The 19674-nt window shown below is 46.3% G+C and overlaps 1 protein-coding gene and 1 pseudogene across 1 annotated transcript in view; one reads left to right on the top strand and one right to left on the bottom strand.

Annotated features, from left to right (window-relative positions):
* LOC126455847 (uncharacterized transporter slc-17.2-like) overlaps window positions 1–19674 on the bottom strand; it is a 584529-nt gene that overhangs the window by 417279 nt on the left and 147576 nt on the right. Inside the window, exon 4 of the mRNA XM_050091608.1 lies at window positions 12465–12689. Coding sequence (XP_049947565.1) covers window positions 12465–12689 — 225 coding nt within the window. The remainder of the gene's footprint in view (window positions 1–12464; window positions 12690–19674) is intronic.
* LOC126459564 (5S ribosomal RNA) lies at window positions 6599–6716 on the top strand (annotated as a pseudogene).

The following is a 19674-nucleotide window of genomic DNA, read 5'->3' as shown; positions in this document are numbered from 1 at the left end:
TATGGTTGTTTTAGATCAAAGTATTTTTTACTAAGGCTGTTTAGTATGTCTTAAAGAAGATTTTCATCAGTTCTATGGCACGAAGCGTACAGTTTTTCATTACGAGTCATTTTATTCGAAGGAATGCAAATTATGATAGTTTCTCATCGTTTGTAACCTCTGACACAAAAAGTGTCACAAACATGTAATAATTTTTGACAACACTTACACAACGAGAAATACAATTCCCTGTCTTTCACTTTAAGAAATTTGGACATGGCTAACAGGTTCACTCTGTGTTAGCACTTAATTTTTTGGTCAGTGAAAGGTGAATAATATTTACTAGTACTTACAAACATGCAGTTTGAATTCTAAAATTATACTTAATTTTGTTTTATTTCCGTATGTCGCACAATACTTACTTTTAAGGGCTACTACACTCTTCAGCAGTCGCCCTGCATTCCCACTCGTCATCTTTCACGGTCGCGACTGTCTTCCTCTTTCAGATCTCTCTTCCTCATCATTCAACCCACTCCCTCGCTCCATGTTAATCTCGGCCATATATGCTTACTCTTTCGTGGCGGCGACCATTCCAAGACTGCTTTTGGCCGTCGTCATTACTCCATTTGCCGTAGATGGCCATACCACTGAAGAGCTCTATTCTCAATTCTTTGCAAGACAATTTGTTCCATATCCATTATCTCCATAACTTCTTCATTTCTTCTCCGCTCCGTTGTGGATATCCTGGCTCCCCCCATTCCATCCATCTCTACTGCCTGTATCCTGCTTCTCTGCCGCTCCTGCAGGTTCCATCCTTCTGCGTAATGTTAGTGTATTTTCCACTACTATTTGCAGATTCCTCTTCTTTGTTTCTTTTGATATTTCCTGGATGTTACATTTATCATCTGCTTCACAGCGTCCCGAGGAATGGATAATCTATCCTAAGTATTTAAACTGCTGTACAGCTTTAATAGTTCCTTGCAGCAGTACAACATCCTTTCCATGTCCTCTCTCTACTAGATATTCTGTTTCGCTCATATTTATTCCAAGTCCGCCTCGTTCATATGCTTCCATTAATTTCTTCATCATAATTAGACATCCTCTCTCGTTTCTGGTATCAGTATCTGATCATCGGCAAATAATAATGAGTTGACAGTACCATGCTGCAAAGGAAAGCCCATACCTTCGCATAACGGATTCCAGCTTTCCAATATATGCTGCATATATATTTTAAACAGTGTCGGCGACAGACTGCAGCCTTCAATCCTCTCAATGTTGGAGGGTCTCACATAGCTCTCTCCCAACTTTGACTGCTGCGTACAACTGGTGGTATATTATTTGAATCAGGAATATCTGTTGTGCTTCTGCACCTGTGTACTCGATTGCTTCCCGTTGTTCGTTGACGGGTACAGAACCACACGCTTTATTCTGAATCCAAAAATATTAATGGTTCAAATGGCTCTGAGCACTATGTGGTCATTGGTCCCCTAGAACGTAGAACTAATTAAACCTAACTAATCTAAGGACATCACACACATCCATGCCCGAGGCAGGATTCGAACCTGCGACCGTAGTGGTCACGCGGTTCCAGACTGTAGCGCCTAGAACCGCTCGGCCACTCCGGCCGGCCACAAATATTAGGTGCACTTCCTGACCCTCAGAATACACCTTCTCACCTACTTGTTTAAGGCTAAAAATATGATCCGTATAAGATCGTTCAAATGAAAAACCTACCTGCTCCTCTTGCGTCTTTCCCTCAATCTCATTTTCCATACTGTTTTTCAGTACAGCGCTGTACAGTACAAAGTTAAATTCTAATGATTTCAACTAACATCACGCCGTGGTTGTTCTTTCTTAGCAACAGCATTTTTTTGCTTGTTTCATATAGATTTCCTTGAATTCTTGATTCAGTATTCTTTATATTTCATATCTTGCGTTTTTTTTCGATCATAAAACACTGGACACAAAAGATTCACGTCGAAAACAACTGAAATGAGGTAAAATGTGTTTTTGCTTGGTGTTTGTAGGAAAGCGAGAGAGAAGGAGGGGTACAACAAATGGCTCTGAGCACTATGGGACTTAACATCTATGGTCATCAGTCCCCTAGAACTTAGAACTACTTAAACCTAACTAACCTAAGGACAGCACACAACACCCAGTCATCACGAGGCAGAGAAAATCCCTGACCCCGCCGGGAATCGAACCCAGGAACCCGGGAGTGGGAAGCGAGAACGCTACCGCACGACCACGAGCTGCGGACAGGGGCACAACATGTTTACCACCGTGATCAGACACGTTCGGCACAATCAGCGTTCCCTGTGTCACGAACTTTTGCATCTGGAGAAGGTATTCTGAAGTACGAGGAGGCTTCTCTGGTAATTACAACTGGTATCTCAAGTTATTAGTCACGGCACATTCAGCGGTTTACAGGGAGAGTGCTGTAAATATCCAGTTTCGGCACTTTCAGCTTTTCCCATTTCCAGTTTTCAATTTTTGCTGACGCCTATGGTCAGAAGTACACTGTTGCTTACAATGTACTACCTGAGGTATGAACGAATGTCAGATGAAACGAGTCCGCTCTGCCTGGAACTGTGTGGGTCACAAGGCCCCCATCAAATGTGTTACGCAGTGGAAACGCTAATAATTAGTTTTCGAAATGAGATCAAGCTAGACCCAAGTAATTGGGTTATGGTAACGGTTTCTGCATATACAGTACCTAATGTGACGTGGGGTAAAAATTCCAAGCACTGAAATTAAATTAAAGGTGCAGTTTGAACTTTGTATTTATTACTTAAATTCACATAAGCGCTGCGGGTTACAATTTTCGACATTACGAAATGAAATTGGATAAAGACCTATTTTTACGAAAAACAAGTATTAATCAAGTTATGTGACATACACTACGTGATCAAAAGTATCCGGACACCCCCAAACCAATACGTTTTTGATATTAGGTGCATTTTGCTGCCACCTACAGCCAGGTACTCCATATCAGCGACCTCAGTAGTCATTAGACATCGTGAGAGAGCAGAATGGGGCACTCCGCGGAACTTATGGACTTCGAATGTGGTCAGGTGATTGAGTGTCACTTGCGTCATACGTCTGTATGCGAGATTTCCACACTGCTAAACATCCCTAGATCAAGTGTTTCCGATGTGATAGTGAAATGAAATGTGAAGGAACACATACAGCACAAAAGCGTACAAGTCGACCTCGTCTGTTGACTGACAGAGACCGCCGACTGTTGAAGACGGTCGTAATATGTAATAGGCAGACATCTATCCAGACCATCACAGAGGAATTTCAAACTGCATTAGGATCCACTGCAAGTACTATGACAGTTAGGCGGGAGGTGAGAAAACTTGGATTTCATGGTCGGGCGGCTGCTCATAAGCCACATTGAGAGGTGGCATGAGCCCCCTCTCATATTTCTATCTTACGATTTTCGTCTCTAATTGTATGCGGTGAAAAGTTGCTATTCCTTCACACGCGGACTTCCCACGCAGCGTCTCTCATCACCTGGGTGGTCCGGTGAGAGGCGGGCTCTGCTGATTTTGAAAGGGTAAGCCGACGGGTGTGAGACAGTCGAGTGAATGCTTTCCAGACGCTGACATTGTCAAAAGACACGCCCGGAGGGGTCTGAAGTATCCGCTGGGCTAGAGGTTCCGTTACTTCGCAGAAACTTAGCGAAAACACTTTCTGGCGGGCTACCAGCGAGGCGTGGGAATGACTTGTGTACCCAGGCAGTTGTGGCGGGAAAATTCCCGCGCTTTCTGCAAAATAGTAACTGTGATTGGCTTGCTCAGGGCATAGCTCCGTGACGTAGCAAAATCAGCGCAGAAATTGGCGCCAAGAATCTCCATTGGTGGAATGGTAGTGCTCCGGCAATAGAGGAATTTTCCGCCGGTTTTCGAGTTGCTGATTGGAACGTTTAACCACGGCCACTGTCGTGGGGTGGGAATGTTGTGTGTTCGGCCTGTACGGGTGCTCTAGGTGATCGGCTCTCGCCTTACGGTCGAGGACGTCGAAGCAACCAGCCATCGCCTCCGGTACGCCAGATCGTGTTCTGGCAGTTAAGAAGACAGTTTGGTAATGTATGTCTGCAGCACCGGCAGATAGGGATTTTCCTAGGTGATAATCAGAGCTCAGCAGAGCGCGCCTGTTCGTCTTTTTCTAACTTTGTTCTGTCTTGAGTAGCAGCAATTAATGTTGGGTTAGCTGTGTGTCTCTCTTAAGATTTGAGTGGCAAGGAATTGGCTCCACATACCACTTCATCTTAAACCTCACAATCTAGTTTAGGGACAACTTCACCTTCACAGTGTTTGTATGAGTATCCAATTTGAGCCAATTTGATGTATTATAAATGTTTCATGTGTTTTTGTTTATTATTTTGTGTTTAGTCTTAATAAATCATATTGTTATTTTGGACAGAACTTTCATTCTGTTAATCGGTAGAGTAACCCATCATTTCTCACTACGTTAATGAAACCTTCCTTTATTTAACTTATTTATCAAATTAAATTATTGCAGGTGCCAAACTCTTTTCTACTCCACTTGCAGGGTTGATTACAGTCAGTTCGGGTATATTTTTTAACCCATGTGCAACAGCAAAAGTCGGAGTTAGAATAGTGGGGGGGGGGGGCTTAGAGCATCATTTACATATGTAGATTCTAGAAGAATTTAGTGTTAAATACACTGCTTGCCCCGGCACCTCGCAACATCACGCCAGTAAATGCCAAACGACGCCTCGCTTGGTTTAAGAAGCGTAAAAATTGGACGATTGTACAGTGGAAAACGTTGTGTGGAGTGACGAATCACGGTACGCAATGTGGCGATCCGATGCCAGGTTGTGGGTATGGTGCATACCTGGTGATCGTCATCTGCCAGCATGTGTAGTGCCATCAATAAAATTCGGAGGCAGTGGTGTTATGGTGTGGTCGTGTTTTTCATGCAGGGGGCTTGAACCCCTTGTTGTTTTGGGTGGCACTATCACTGCACACGCCTACACTGATGTTTTAAGCACCTTCTTGCTTCCCACTGTTGAAGAGCAATTAGGGGATGGCGATCGCATCTGTCAACACGATAGAGCGTCTGTTCATAATGCACGGGCTGTGGCGGAGTGGTTACATGACAATAACATCCCTGTAATGGACTGGCGTGAATCCTACAGAACACCTTCGGAATGTTTTGGAACGCCGACTTCGTGCCAGGCCTCACCGACCAACATCGATAGCTCTCCTCAGTGCAGCACTCCGTGAAGAATCGGCTGCCATTCCCCAAGAAACCTTTCAGCATCTGATTGAATGTATGAGAGAGTGGAAGCTGTCATCAAGGCTAAGGGTGGGCCAACACTACGCTGAATTCCAGCATTACCGATGGAAGCCGTCACGAACTTGCAAGTTATTTTCAACCAGGTGTCCGGATACTTTCGATCACATCATGTACCAAAAGGGTGGCAAGACCGCACGAGGAGCATATGAGTAAATAGATGAAAGCCTACTTACTGGATTTGGATGACAGCCATTGAAATTCCTGTCTGAAGCTAGCTGCGTGAGTGACTACGCTGTTCTGTCAGCGATGTTATGCGAAGTCTCTGTCAGCGAGATATCCCAATAGATCTTTGGGGAGCCGCACGAATGTTTGCTAATGTGTAATAATGATTACCAGTTGAATGTAATCCATGTTCCGACTGTGCCTAAGTTTCTCTGAAGACTGAAAACCCCATACCGCGGATACAGCTTACCAGTTGCGGACTGCAACTGCATGACGCACATTGTCACCGCCACTGGAGCTGCAGACATCAGTAGAGACGGCCAGATATGCTTCATCTCCAATGTCCTTCTGCCTCTGGCGCTTATCAGTGTGAAAATTTCTATGTTTTGAGTATCCGCGAAAGGTCCTGAATGAAAGCAAAACCCCAGAAGGCTTCACTCCAAGAGTTTCTATCCTAAAGTTCGCCGTCTCCTTGCTCAATCATTCCAGAGCTCTGTATTACAATTCTTATCACCTTCCCCACCAATAGGACTCTCGCCACAGCTTCCGTCCAATGATAATTAAATGTGTACTCTACTGATCCAAACTACGGTAAATTTTAATGATCCAATCGGTGACACTCCAGCGCCTGAGACGTGAGCGCCTAAAATTTTTCCAAGACTCGAAGACAAGGCAGCGCCTCCACCCCTAGAGCAGAAACCAAGGCCGCGATCTAATTGGCTTCTCGTGCAATATAGATAGTCGTAATCTCAATAGATCAGTGTTCAGCCAGCACTCCAGGAATGCGAAATCTTTGCAAATAATGCCCTGCAACATCTAGAGCGGGAATGTGACCTCTGAAAAGTATTAACTGACCGGACATAAATGCAATCATTGTTTTATTCTGCATTTGTCTTGAATCCCCCACCTCCACAGACGAAATTCTCGTGTATGGTCAGAGAGTTCGCGCGTTAGTGTTCGTTCTGGTGCCAGGTAATGTGCTGGCTAGCATGTGCTTGTCCACCTGGGGTCTTTGCTCTCAGGGGGATTGTAATCTCTCTTCAAGGGCAGCTTCCAAGTAAACGAAGGACGACTTTCCCCTTTCCACTCATACCCACCGCTTAGACAACGACCCCATCTAGCATGCGGCAACGGCCTTGCCGCAGTGGATGCACCGGTTCCCGTGAGATCACCGAAGTTAAGCGCTGTCGGGCGTGGTCGGCACTTGGATGGGTGACCATCCAGGCTGCCATGCGTTGTTGCCATTTTTCGGGGTGCACTCAGCTTCGTGATGCCACTTGAGGAGCTACTCGACCGAATACTAGCGGCTTCGGTCAAAAATACTATCATGACAACCAGGAGAGCTGTGTGCTGACCCCACGTCCCTCCTATCCGCATCCTCACCTGAGGATGACACGGCGGTCGGATGGTCCCGGTAGGCCTCTCGTGGCCTGTAGATGGAGTGAGTCCCATCTAGCATGCAGGTGATGATGCTAAAGACGTGCGCTACACTACCCGCTCACATTAATGTAACCATCTGTCAAAAGCCTAAAAAACCACCTTTTACTGTGCAAACTGCTGTGAGACGTGCAGGAAGAGAGTGAATGAGTTTCTGGAATGTATCCATAGGGATGTGAAACTATGCTGACCCCAGTGCTGTGGCCAGCTGCACTGGGTTTCTCGGTCGAGGATCCATGGTGTGAACAGCCCAATTGAGGTTGTCCCACAGACCTTCGATTGGACTTAAATCCGGAGATTTTGTTGTCCAGGGGAGTACAGTGAATTCGCCCAGTTATGCTTCAGACCACGCACTTACATTGAGCTCAATGTGATACATTGCATTGTCCTGCTGCAACATGCCTTTGTCCCATGGAAAGGTAAACTGCTTGTAAGGGCGAACATGGTTCCAAAGAATAGATGAATACTTGTTCCCTCCAGAATGGCAACATCACCCAGAGAATGCCATGAAAACATTCTGCATACCATAACGCTCCCTCCTGGTTACAGGGTGTTTGCTTTCAGATGTTTCACTCCCTACACGCCAGTGGCCATCTGTCCGATGGAGCATAAAACACGATTATCTGAAAATGTCACCTGCCGCCCACTCAGTGGACGTCCAGTTGCTGTATCGGAGTGCAAACTCCAGTCTTCACCGCCGATGAACAGCTGTCAGTATGGGTGCATGAACCAGACGCCCAGTGCGGAAGCTCATACATAGCAACGTTCGCTGAAAGATAGTTGAGGAGACACTGTTGGTAGCGCCTTGGTTCATTTGCATGGTCAACTGCTCAACAGTTTCTCGTCTATTCACCCTTACACATCCCCGCAGGCGAAATTCATCCCTGTCGTCTATGGCCTACGGTGCACGACAGCTGCCTTAGCGCCGATTTTGGATAGCTCAATTTTGCCATCCATGTTTACAAACTTAGCCGTTTCGGAAATGGTTGCATGCTTGGTCTGAAAGGCAATGATCATGCTCTTGTAGGCGTCAGATAAATCGCTCCATTTTCACATTACGGCAACGACTGTACTGTTTCCTGACTCCCCCATTGTGCTTTATAGGCCCTCCATTGCCAGTGCTACCACCTGTCATCTGTGAGTGGTCATTGCGCGTTGACGTGGAACATAGTTGGCGGTCACAGTAATGCGACAGAATCATGTACAAGCAATTGATCTAAATGCAACTGGAATGAAGTAATGGAAATGCCGTGTGGCTAGGGCCTCCCGTCGGGTAGACCGTTCGCCTGGTGCAAATCTTTCGAGTTGACGCCACTTCAGCGACTTGCGTGTCGATGGGGATGAAATGACGGTGATAAGAACAATACAACACCCAGTCCCTGAGCGGAGAAAATCTCCGACCCAGCCGGGAATCGGACCCCGGCCGTAAGGTATAACATTCCGTCGCGCTGACCACTCAGCTACCAGGGGCGGACAGGAGATGAAATGAAACGTCAGATTGATCTCCGAATGTCAGCTGAAACGTAAGCATGAGTTAATTATCATTTCTTCTTTATTCTTATTTCATTCTCCTTCGCCTCACGTAGGCGAGGGGATAGGGGGGGGGGGGTCTGGCAGCAGTACAAATAACCCACTCTTCAGCCAGTAGAATGTACTACTGACGTAGATGCTAAAACAAGAAGACACATACACTGATAATTTAAAAATAATTGTAAAGATGAGATGAATGGGAGAAATACAAATAATAAAATGCTATCTTCATGAATCGTTTTATAACAGTGATAAACATGTGGACAGACAGCACAGCTAAAACACTAGAGAAACATTTGAACACGAAAAAACTGAAAAAAGCGCTGGAAAACACTGAACACGACAGAAGAGACACTGTCCATTAAAAACGGAGTAAAATGCACTTTCAGTATAATCGGAAAAGGATTTGCCTTGGTATGGTGGTTTGTAGAGGAAAAGGAGGGGATATGGAGGGAGATAGGGCAGTGGTGGTGAGGAGGATGGAGAAATTGGAAGAGGTGGCGACAGAGACAGGGCTGGCTGTGGTGGACACGTTGAGAGGGGCAACAGGTATTGGGAGCTGTAGATTGGAGAGTAAAAGGGGGTGGTGGGCGGCAGGGAAGGGGAAAAGGATGAGGTGTGATAGGCGGAAAGGAGGTAGGAAGGAGCCCCAGAGGGTGGTGGATAGGGTTGGATGGATTTAGAGTGGGTAGGATGGGTGTGTGTTGGGATAGAGTTCATGGCCAGGGAGAGGGAGACAGCTGAAATTTTTTTGAGAGAGGATGTGGAGGGTGTGCAGGTAGAGGGTTGGTGGTATGTGTAGGTAGAAGTGCAGCAGCACACTAGGATTGGACAGGAGAGGGAACACAATAGGATTGTTTACAGATGGTGTAGGTTATTCTGAGGTGTTCAGTGTAAGGAGAGGTAGTAATTTGATGAGCTGGTAAAGGACCCTCGTGGGGGAAGGTAAGTGGAAAGCGAGGCGGAAAGAGTGGCGTTTGATGATCTGGAGGGATGTGTTGGGGATGTGTACGTGTGAAGGACAGTGGAGGGGCGTAGTCCCCATCTTCAGCCTGTTAGTAGTTGTAGTAGTTTCTTGTTCACAAATTACTATATGGGTAATTATGTAATAATATGAGACGAAATAGCCCAGCCTCCTGCTGATGCCTCTCAGCTTCTGTAGCGTGGTTGTACACTACTGGCCATTAAAATTGCTACACCACGAAGATGACGTGCTACAGACGCGACATTTAACCGACAGGAAGAAGATGCTGTGATATGCAAATCATTAGCTTTTCAGAGCATTCAAACAAGGTTGACGCCGGTGGCGACACCTACAACGTGCTGACATGACGGAAGTTTGCAACCGATTTCTCATACACAAACAGCAGTTGACCGGCGTCGCCTGGTCGAACGTTGTTGTGCCGCCTCGTGTAAGGAGGAGAAATGCGTACCATCACCTTTCCGACTTTGATAAAGGTCGGATTGTAGCCTATCGCGGTTGCGGTATATCGTATCGCGACATTGCAGCTCACGTTGATCGAGATCCAATGACTGTTAGCAGAATATGGAATCGGTGGGTTCGGGAGGGTAATATGAAACGCCGTGCTGGATCCCAACGGCCTCGTATCACTAGCAATCGAGATGACAGGCTTCTTACCCGCATGGCTGTAACGGATCGTGCAGCCACGTCTCGATCCCTGAGTCATCAGATGGGGACGTTTGCAAGACAACAACGATCTGCACGAACAGTTCGACGACGTTTGCAGCAAGATGGACTATCAGCTCGGAGACCACGGCTGCGGTTACCCTTGACGCTCCATCACAGACAGGAGCGTCTACGATGGTGTACTCAACGACGAACCTGGGTGCGCGAATGGCAAAACGTCATTTTTTTCAGATGAATCCAGGCTGTGTTTACAGCATCACGATGGTCGCATCCGTGTTTGGCGACATCGCGGTGAAGCGTGTATTCGTCATCGCCATACTGGTGTATCACCCGGCGTGATGGTATGGGGTGCCATTGGTTACACGTCTCGGTCACCTCTTGTTCGCATTGACGTCACTTTGAACAGTGGACGTTACATTTCAGATGTGTTATGATCCGTAGCTCTACCGTTCATTCGATCCCTGCGAAACCCTAAATTTCAGCCGGATAATGCACGACCGCATGTTGCAGGTCCTGTACGGGACTTTCTGGATAAGGAAAATGTTCGACTGCTGCCCTGGCCAGCATACTCTCCACATCTCTCACCAACTGAAAACGTCTGGTCAATGGTGGCCGACCAACTGGTTCGTCACAATACGCCAGTCACTACTCTTGATGAACTGTGGTATCGTATTGAAGCTGCATGGGCAGCTGTACCTGTACACGCCATCCAAGCAGACTCAATGCCCAGGCTCATCAAGGCCGTTATTACTGGAAGAGGTGGTTCTGGGTACTGATTTCTCAGGATCTATGCACCCAAATTGCGTGAAAATGTAATCACATGTCAGTTCTAGTATAATACACTCCTGGAAATGGAAAAAAGAACACATTGACACCGGTGTGTCAGACCTACCATACTTGCTCCGGACACTGCGAGAGGGCTGTACAAGCAATGATCACACGCACGGCACAGCGGACACACCAGGAACCGCGGTGTTGGCCGTCGAATGGCGCTAGCTGCGCAGCATTTGTGCACCGCCGCCGTCAGTGTCAGCCAGTTTGCCGTGGCATACGGAGCTCCAACGCAGTCTTTAACACTGGTAGCATGCCGCGACAGCGTGGACGTGAACCGTATGTGCAGTTGACGGACTTTGAGCGAGGGCGTATAGTGGGCATGCGGGAGGCCGGGTGGACGTACCGCCGAATTGCTCAACACGTGGGGCGTGAGGTCCCCACAGTACATCGATGTTGTCGCCAGTGGTCGGCGGAAGGCGCACGTGCCCGTCGACCTGGGACCGGACCGCAGCGACGCACGGATGCACGCCAAGACCGTAGGATCCTACGCAGTGCCGTAGGGGACCGCACCGCCACTTCCCAGCAAATTAGGGACACTGTTGCTCCTGGGGTATCGGCGAGGACCATTCGCAACCGTCTCCATGAAGCTGGGCTACGGTCCCGCACACCGTTAGGCCGTCTTCCGCTCACGCCCCAACATCGTGCAGCCCGCCTCCAGTGGTGTCGCGACAGGCGTGAATGGAGGGACGAATGGAGACGTGTCGTCTTCAGCGATGAGAGTCGCTTCTGCCTCGGTGCCAATTATGGTCGTATGCGTGTTTGGCGCCGTGAAGGTGAGCGCCACAATCAGGACTGCATACGACCGAGGCACACAGGGCTATCACCCGGCATCATGGTGTGGGGAGCGATCTCCTACACTGGCCGTACACCACTGGTGATCGTCGAGGGGACATTGAATAGTGCACGGTACATCCAAACCGTCATCGAACCCATCGTTCTACCATTCCTAGACCGGCAAGGGAACTTGCTGTTCCAACAGGACAATGCACGTCCGCATGTATCCCGTGCCACCCAACGTGCTCTAGAAGGTGTAAGTCAACTACCCTGGCCAGCAAGATCTCCGGATCTGTCCCCCATTGAGCATGTTTGGGACTGGATGAAGCGTCGTCTCACGCGGTCTGCACGTCCAGCACGAACGCTGGTCCAACTGAGGCGCCAGGTGGAAATGGCATGGCAAGCCGTTCTACAGGACTACATCCAGCATCTCTACGATCGTCTCCATGGGAGAATAGCAGCCTGCATTGCTACGAAAGGTGGATATACACTGTACTAGTGCCGACATTGTGCATGCTCTGTTGCCTGTGTCTATGTGCCTGTGGTTCTGTCAGTGTGATCATGTGATGTATCTGACCCCAGGAATGTGTCAATAAAGTTTCCCCTTCCTGGGACAATGAATTCACGGTGTTCTTACTTCAATTTCCAGGAGTGTATATTCGTCCAATGAATACCCGTTTATCATGTGGATTTCTTCTTGGTGTAGCAGTTTTAATAGCCAGTAGTGTATGTTGTCGGCGTGAGTGGAGTTAAGAGCAGAGTGACTGACCACGGCGAAGCCCTGCGTGGCGCAGAGCAGCCAGTGGTAGGCTGTGAGCCAGGCGAGCGGCGTCAGCGGCTGCAGCAGACCGGCGGCCAGCAGCGCGGCGCCGGCGACACGCGACGGCCCCAGCCGCGAGGACAGCAGCGCCGCGGGCAGCGGAGACAGCGCGCCGCCGCACAGCCACGCCTCGCGCAGCCGCCACGCCGCGCGCTCCGGCTCCGACAGCGGCACCTGCAACGCAGACACTCAACCTGGGGCCAACTTGACGTAAACAAACACAAACTCCGTCACTGGTCTCCAGCTGTAGCTCTTTCAGACCCACTGGCTACAATCGTGTACATTAAATTTTAATTTTCCTGAGGAGCCAAAATCGACTCGCACTCGAGAGGACGACGGTTCAATCCCACTTCCAGCCATCCTGATTTAGGTTTTCCGGGATTTCCTAAATCCCTCCAGGCAAATGCCGGTATGGTTCCTTTACAAGGGCACGGCCGACTTCCCCGTCCTTCCCTAATCCGATGAGACCGATGACCTAGCTGTTTGGTCTCTTTCATCAAACAACCCAACCCATCCCCATCTCCTGCTTAACACCTTGTTTGTCCATGTCTGGAACGAAATGCATCACTGATTCTGTGTATCAGGGATCCGACAGTTTGTTGGTAGGTTTGTGGAGGTATGTGCCATTTTTAGGTGTCTACGAACAGGTCATGTAGTTCGCGTAAATAGCGGGCCGCTGATCTGAGTACGCAGTGATGGCGCCCGTTAGCGACCCAGATGGGTCAACACCGACTCAAATGAAGGCCTCGGCGCTTGTTCGTGACGTCACGTCAGCTAGGCGCGGCGAACGCCAGGTCTGTTGCAGGCAGAAACGCCTGGGCGTGCTTATCACCATAAATCTCTTATTTTTGGACAAAATGTTTGGTATTGTTTTGGATTCTGCAGTTTTATTTAGATGAAAGATTTTCTTACTATCGTAAAGCTACAAATGAAGATCATAATTCTGTATTACTGAATCCTATCGAAAAAAACGTAGATCAATATGAGAAGACACTCTGCTCCATTTGCAAGCTTCGGAAGTTTTACATTCAAGTAACTATATTTACTTGATCCATTTTGCTATCGAAACTTACCCCAACCCCCTTACAATGAACTCGTTTCTTTTATTTATTTATTTATTTTCGTTTGACATCGGGACTGGAAATGTGAACTAATTTACATGTGTAGATGTCCAGCTGTTGGGAGCGATTTGATTACAGTCGTTTTCAACAAAAGGAATTCTAAACAGGAAACAAAATAGCTTCATACATCGAAAATACTGCTGAGCTTAAAGTTTCTTAAACATGCACATTAAAAAAGATAAATATTCCCCTCTTGCAACTGAAAGGAGAAACTTTATAAAAAATTTTATTTGATAAAACAAGTATCTCTCTTTTGCCTCTTCTTCTGTCCCCCACCCCCTCCCCCAACGTGTACAATCGCAAGATATTTCATTAACATTCAGTGCTCCTCACCCCATAGTCAACCAAGATACCTAAAGAAGAGCCCCAACATGTTCACAGTTTCTAGTAAAACCAACCCAGTGCAAACGTAACTTCCTCAGATTTACAAATAAGGTAAAGAAGCACGAATTCTGTTGCTGCTGGACCATGAAGATGTTTTTGTATGTCAATCCTTAAAACAGGTGGAAATTTAAGTTCAGGAGTACACTATTTGTTAAGAAGTGTAATGAATTGCACAATTAATTGATTGCAGAAATCTCTCAGAACAATGTGTGTTGGTCAACTACCGCCAATAGTATGACATTTTCCTGTGTCAGGGAGGGAGACACCACCATTATGAGTATGCCTGCAACAGACCTGGCGTTCGCCGTGCCTAGCTGACGTGACGTCACGAACAAGAGCCGAGGCCTTCCTTTGAGTCGGTGTTGGATGGGTTCTATAGGATTTACGTCAGGCGAATGTGGTAACTAAGACATCTATGTTAGTTCACTATAGTGCTCCTCAAACTATTGTTCTGCGGTTATGACTCTGAGACATAGAAAATTATACTGTTGACATCGCTGTCAGGGAAGACATCAAGCATGAAGGGATAAAGGTGCTTCGCAGCTGTCAGCGCGTCTTCGTTTAGAACCACAGGTCCTTCGCAAGCATAGGAAAATGTCTCCAAAAAAATAATACTGCTCCCATCAGCCTGCGTCCGTGGTGCGCAGCATATTTCGAGCCGCCGTTCACGTTGATGACGGCATGTGTGGAGACGACCATCGACCTAGTGTAGCAAAAATTTGATTCACCTGAAGAGCCGACACGTTTCCACTGATCGACGGTCGAATCCCGATGGTCCCGTGTCAACTGCAATCGTAATTGACGATGTTGTTTATAACGGCCCCCTGCCTTAATATGATGAAAATTCAGTTTTAATGTTAGTAAATAAAATGTCACATACTTTAGGAGAATATAACTTCTCATCAAAACATTTCAAAGATTTTGGAAGGGTGGTCGTCACAACGCTGAATAATACTGTTTCAAAGATAAAGTTTATGGCTCTTCACTTTTGTTGTCTAGGGTATTATATATTTATAAGAGGTCCGGATTTTTAAAAAAGGTAAGACTGGAGACATCTAGTAGTTTTATGAAAGTCATCACACGTTTTTATTCCTCTTTAAAAAAACACACGTAAAGTTTACATGGCGTCTCTGGCAAAACAGTTACATCTTAGTACGTCAACCTCTTTGGTTCTGCGATCCACACATGTTTACATACAATGGAATTAGCCGGCACTAAAAACTCTGACCGACGTGGCTTTCACAACTACACTGAGCCAACTTCCTGCCAGTCTTTGACAGTGCTCCTATTTATAACCTTCCAAAGAGATCAACAAATTATCTCTTTTTTTAGAGTCAATTAAATTGTTATTAAATGAATTATTTATATGAAATAGTTACGAATGATTCTGGTGCTCAGGTGTTTAGATTAAAAGCATAAATCGTGCATTTTACAAATAATTACAAGAGTCATCCAAATGAAATAGCTGGATTACAAAGTGTTGAATATGACCTTTCTCATTTGCATAATATTGGGGTTAAAAAGTGCAAATCTGTAAATTACGTGAGTATACAGTACAAAAGTATTATTAAACTTATTTGTTTTTCATACTAAGTGTAGTGAATACATTGAAAAACATTGCATCGTATACTTCCATACTTCTTTTCCCTCCTATCGGGATCATTACACGTTGAGTCAACATATCAACAAATAGGGGTGGCCTGCTGTGGGGCTCCATGTTCAACAATGTACGATGAACGTTGACCTCCAAAACACTTGTGCTTCCACCAGCGTTATGCTCTTTCGGCAGAGATGCGGCAGATCACCATCTATCCTATTTTACAGAGCAGACAAGCCTCCGAAGCCATGTTCTCTGAAGAGTCGTTGACGTCCAACCATTCAGCTCCTAGTGGTAGTTTCACTATTCTTCGACCTCCTTCGATAGATGCTCACGACATTAACACGTGACATTCAACCAGTTTCGGCATTTTCTAGATACTTGTTCGCCGGCTTCTATTTGCTGCCCATATCTTCGCTAGGATGATCCCCTTTCCGTGTCTGCTCCGCTTACATACTTTTGTTACCAAGTCCAGTGCCCACAACGCCACCAATCGGCATCCAACGTCGCGGTGGGCAGGGATCATAATGTTTTGATTTATCAGCGTATTTTATTTCAATCGGAACTTCATGTACACGTTTATGAATAGTCAATCTTTTCATCATAAACAAGTGCTGCAACTTCTTCTGCATCTTCAATAAAAGTTTCTAGATTTCCGGAAAGCGTTTGACACGGTGCCCCAATGCAGGCTGTGAAACGTCCCATTAGAAATATTATACATGACTGTGCTTAAACTGACACACAATATTTTTTTGCGCAACGCAATCTGACTTTCAAAAATCCCTACAAAAGAATGGCCCTGACTAACATTAACCTATACGTTTCACAAATCACTTACCTCACAAAAATCTTCGTTACTCGAACTACTGCAATACAGCGAGCGCCAATACTGCCAGCTAAATAAAAGATTCAAACTACTGAAGGCACTAACTACTGATAGGCATAGTTAGCAAATGAAAGATTTTGATACAGAACAAACAATGTATTTACCTTAATAGTGTTCAAAAGTCATAATATATATAGCAGTTCATGACATCCATTTTTACAAATGTTCTGTTTCTGATGGACACACGTCCAGATCATCCGCTCTCAAAACACTGCCATTTCACTTCCCACATCCACCACTGCTGGCGGCTCACCTTCAACTGCGCAACGCTACGCGCTGTTCACATCCAGCTGCCCAACACTACAATGGCAGACAACAATGCAAACTAGCCACAGACTGCACACAGCACAGCCAGTGATTTTCATACACAGCGCTACGTGGCGTTACCAATAAAAAAAACCTAAACAGCCTACTTACAAAATGACACGGTGCCCCAATGCAGGCTGTTCAAATGGTTCAAATGGCTCTGAGCACTATGGGACTTAACTTCTGAGGTCATCAGTCCCCTAGAACTTAAACTACTTAAACCTAACTAACGTAAGGACATCACACACATCCATGCCCGAGGCAGGATTCGAACCTGCGACCGTAGTGGTAGCGCAGTTTCAGACTATAGCGCCTCTAACCGCTCAGCCACTTTGGTCGGCTGCAGGCTGTTAAAGAAGTTACGACCATACTGAATAGGGTCACAGATATGCGAATGGCTCGAATAGGTTCACAGATACGTGAATGGATCAAAAACCTCTTAAGCTATAGAACCCAGTATGTTGTCTTCGATGGCGAGTGGTCGTTAGAGGCAAGGGTATCGTCAGGAGTACCACAGAGAAGTGTGATAGAACCGCTATTATTCTCTACATACATAAATGACTTAACGGACAGGGTGGGCAGCAATCTGCTGTTGTTTGCTGATGATGCTGTGGCGTACGGTAAGGTGTCGAAGTTGACCTACTGTCGGAGGATACAAGATGACTTAGATAACATTCCTAGTTGGTGTGATGAATGGCAGTTGTAAATGTAGAAAAATGTAAACTGAAGCAGAAGATAGGTATAGCAAACCACTAATGTTCGGATACAGCGTTACTAGTGTTGTACTTGGCATTGTCACGTCGTTTGAACATGTGGACGTAACGTCGCAAAACGATATGAAATGAAACGAGCATTTAATGATTGTGGTAGGGAAAGCGAGTGGTCGACTTCTGTTTATTGGAAGAATTCTAGGAAAGTGTAGTTCATGTTTAAAAGAGACCACGTATAGGATGATAGTCTGATCTATTCTTGAGTAGTACTCGAGAGTTTGGGATTCGTACCAGGTCAGATTAAAGGAAGAAAAGTGGTTCAAATGGCTCTGAGCTCTATGGGACTTAACATTTGAGGTCATCAGTCCCCTGGACTTAGAACTACTTAAATCTAACTATCCTAAGGACAGCACAGACGTCCATGCCCGAGGCAGGATTCGAACCTGCGACCGTAGCAGCAGCGCGGTTCCGGACTGAAGCGCCCAGAACCGCTTGGCCACAGCGGCCGGCTTTAAAGGAAGACATCGAAGCAATTCAGAGACGAGCTGCTAGATATAGTACTGGTAGGTTCGAACAACACTAAACTGTTACGGAGATGTTTTGGGAACTCAAGTGGAAATTCTGGAGGGAAGGCGACATTCTTTTCAAGCAACACTATTGAGAAAATTTGAGAGCTGGCCTAACTGTAGAAGAATTTTACTGCCTACAACATACATTGTGTTTAACAACCCTGAACATAAGATACGAGAAATTAGGACTCATATGGAGGTATATGGTCAGTCGTTTTTCCTCTCGCTTTGTTTGCGAGTGGAATTGGAAAAGAAGTGACTGACAATGGTGCAGGATACCCCCTGTCACGTACCTTATGGTTGATAGGGTGGATAGCGGAATATCTATGTAGATGAAGAAAAATATCAACAAGTGAATGTAGCTGTGTGCAGCAGCTGTGACTGTCAGAATAAAAGGAAGTGGTTGGTTTGTTATATGGTTCAAATGGCTCTGAGCACTATGGGACTCAACTGCTGAGGTCATTAGTCCCCTAGAACCTAGAACTAGTTAAACCTAACTAACCTAAGGACATCACAAACATCCATGCCCGAGGCAGGATTCGAACCTGCGACCGTAGCGGTCTTGCGGTTCCAGACTGCAGCGCCTTTAACCGCACGGCCACTTCGGCCGGCTGGTTTGTTATATTCCACTGTATAACTGAATGCTATTGTTGTTGCTTTGGATGATAATTTTTGAAGGATCAAACAAATATTTCAAAATTAATTATTTTAATACATAAAAAGAAACCATGTGTACAAAGTAAATTCTGAAAATGGGTATATACACTACTGGCCATTAAAATTGTTACACCAAGAAGAAACACAGATGATAAACGGGTATTCATTGGACAAATATATTGTACTAGAACTGACATGCGACTACATTTTCACGCAATTTGGGTGCATAGATCCTGAGAAATCAGTACCCAGAACAACCCCCTCTAGCCGTAATAACGGCCTTGATACGCCTGGGCATTGAGCCAAACAGAGCTTGGATGGCCTGTACAGGTACAGCTGCCCATGCAGCTTCAACACGATACCACAGTTCATCAAGAGTAATGACTGGCGTATTGTGACGAGCCACTTGCTCGGCCACCATTGACCAGACGTTTTCAATTGGTGATAGATCTGGAGAATGTACTGGCCAGGGCAGCAGTCGAAGATTTTCTGTATACAGAAAGGCCCGTACAGGACCTGCAACATGCGGTCGTGCATTATCCTGCTGAAATGTAGGGTTTCGTAGGGATCGAATGAAGGGTAGAGCCACAGTTCTTAACACATCTGAAATGTAACGTCCACCGTTCAAAGTGCCATCAATGCGAATAAGAGGTGGCCGAGACGTGTAACCAATGGCACCCCATACCATCACGCCGGGTGATACGCAAGTATGGCGATGATGAATACACGCTTCCAATGTGCGTTCACCGCGATGTCGCCAAACACGGATGCGACCATCATGATGCTGTAAACAGAACCTGGATTCATCCGAAAAAATGACGTTTTGCCGTTCGTGCACCCAGGTTCGTCGTTGAGTACACCATCGCAGGCGCTCCTGTCTGTGATGCATCGTCAAGGGTAACCGCAGCCGTGGTCTCCCAGCTGATAGT

The sequence above is a fragment of the Schistocerca serialis genome, chromosome 2, assembly GCF_023864345.2.
Source record: "Schistocerca serialis cubense isolate TAMUIC-IGC-003099 chromosome 2, iqSchSeri2.2, whole genome shotgun sequence".
Taxonomy (NCBI): Eukaryota; Metazoa; Arthropoda; class Insecta; order Orthoptera; family Acrididae; genus Schistocerca; species Schistocerca serialis.
This window is presented reverse-complemented; position numbering and strand designations above follow the sequence as displayed.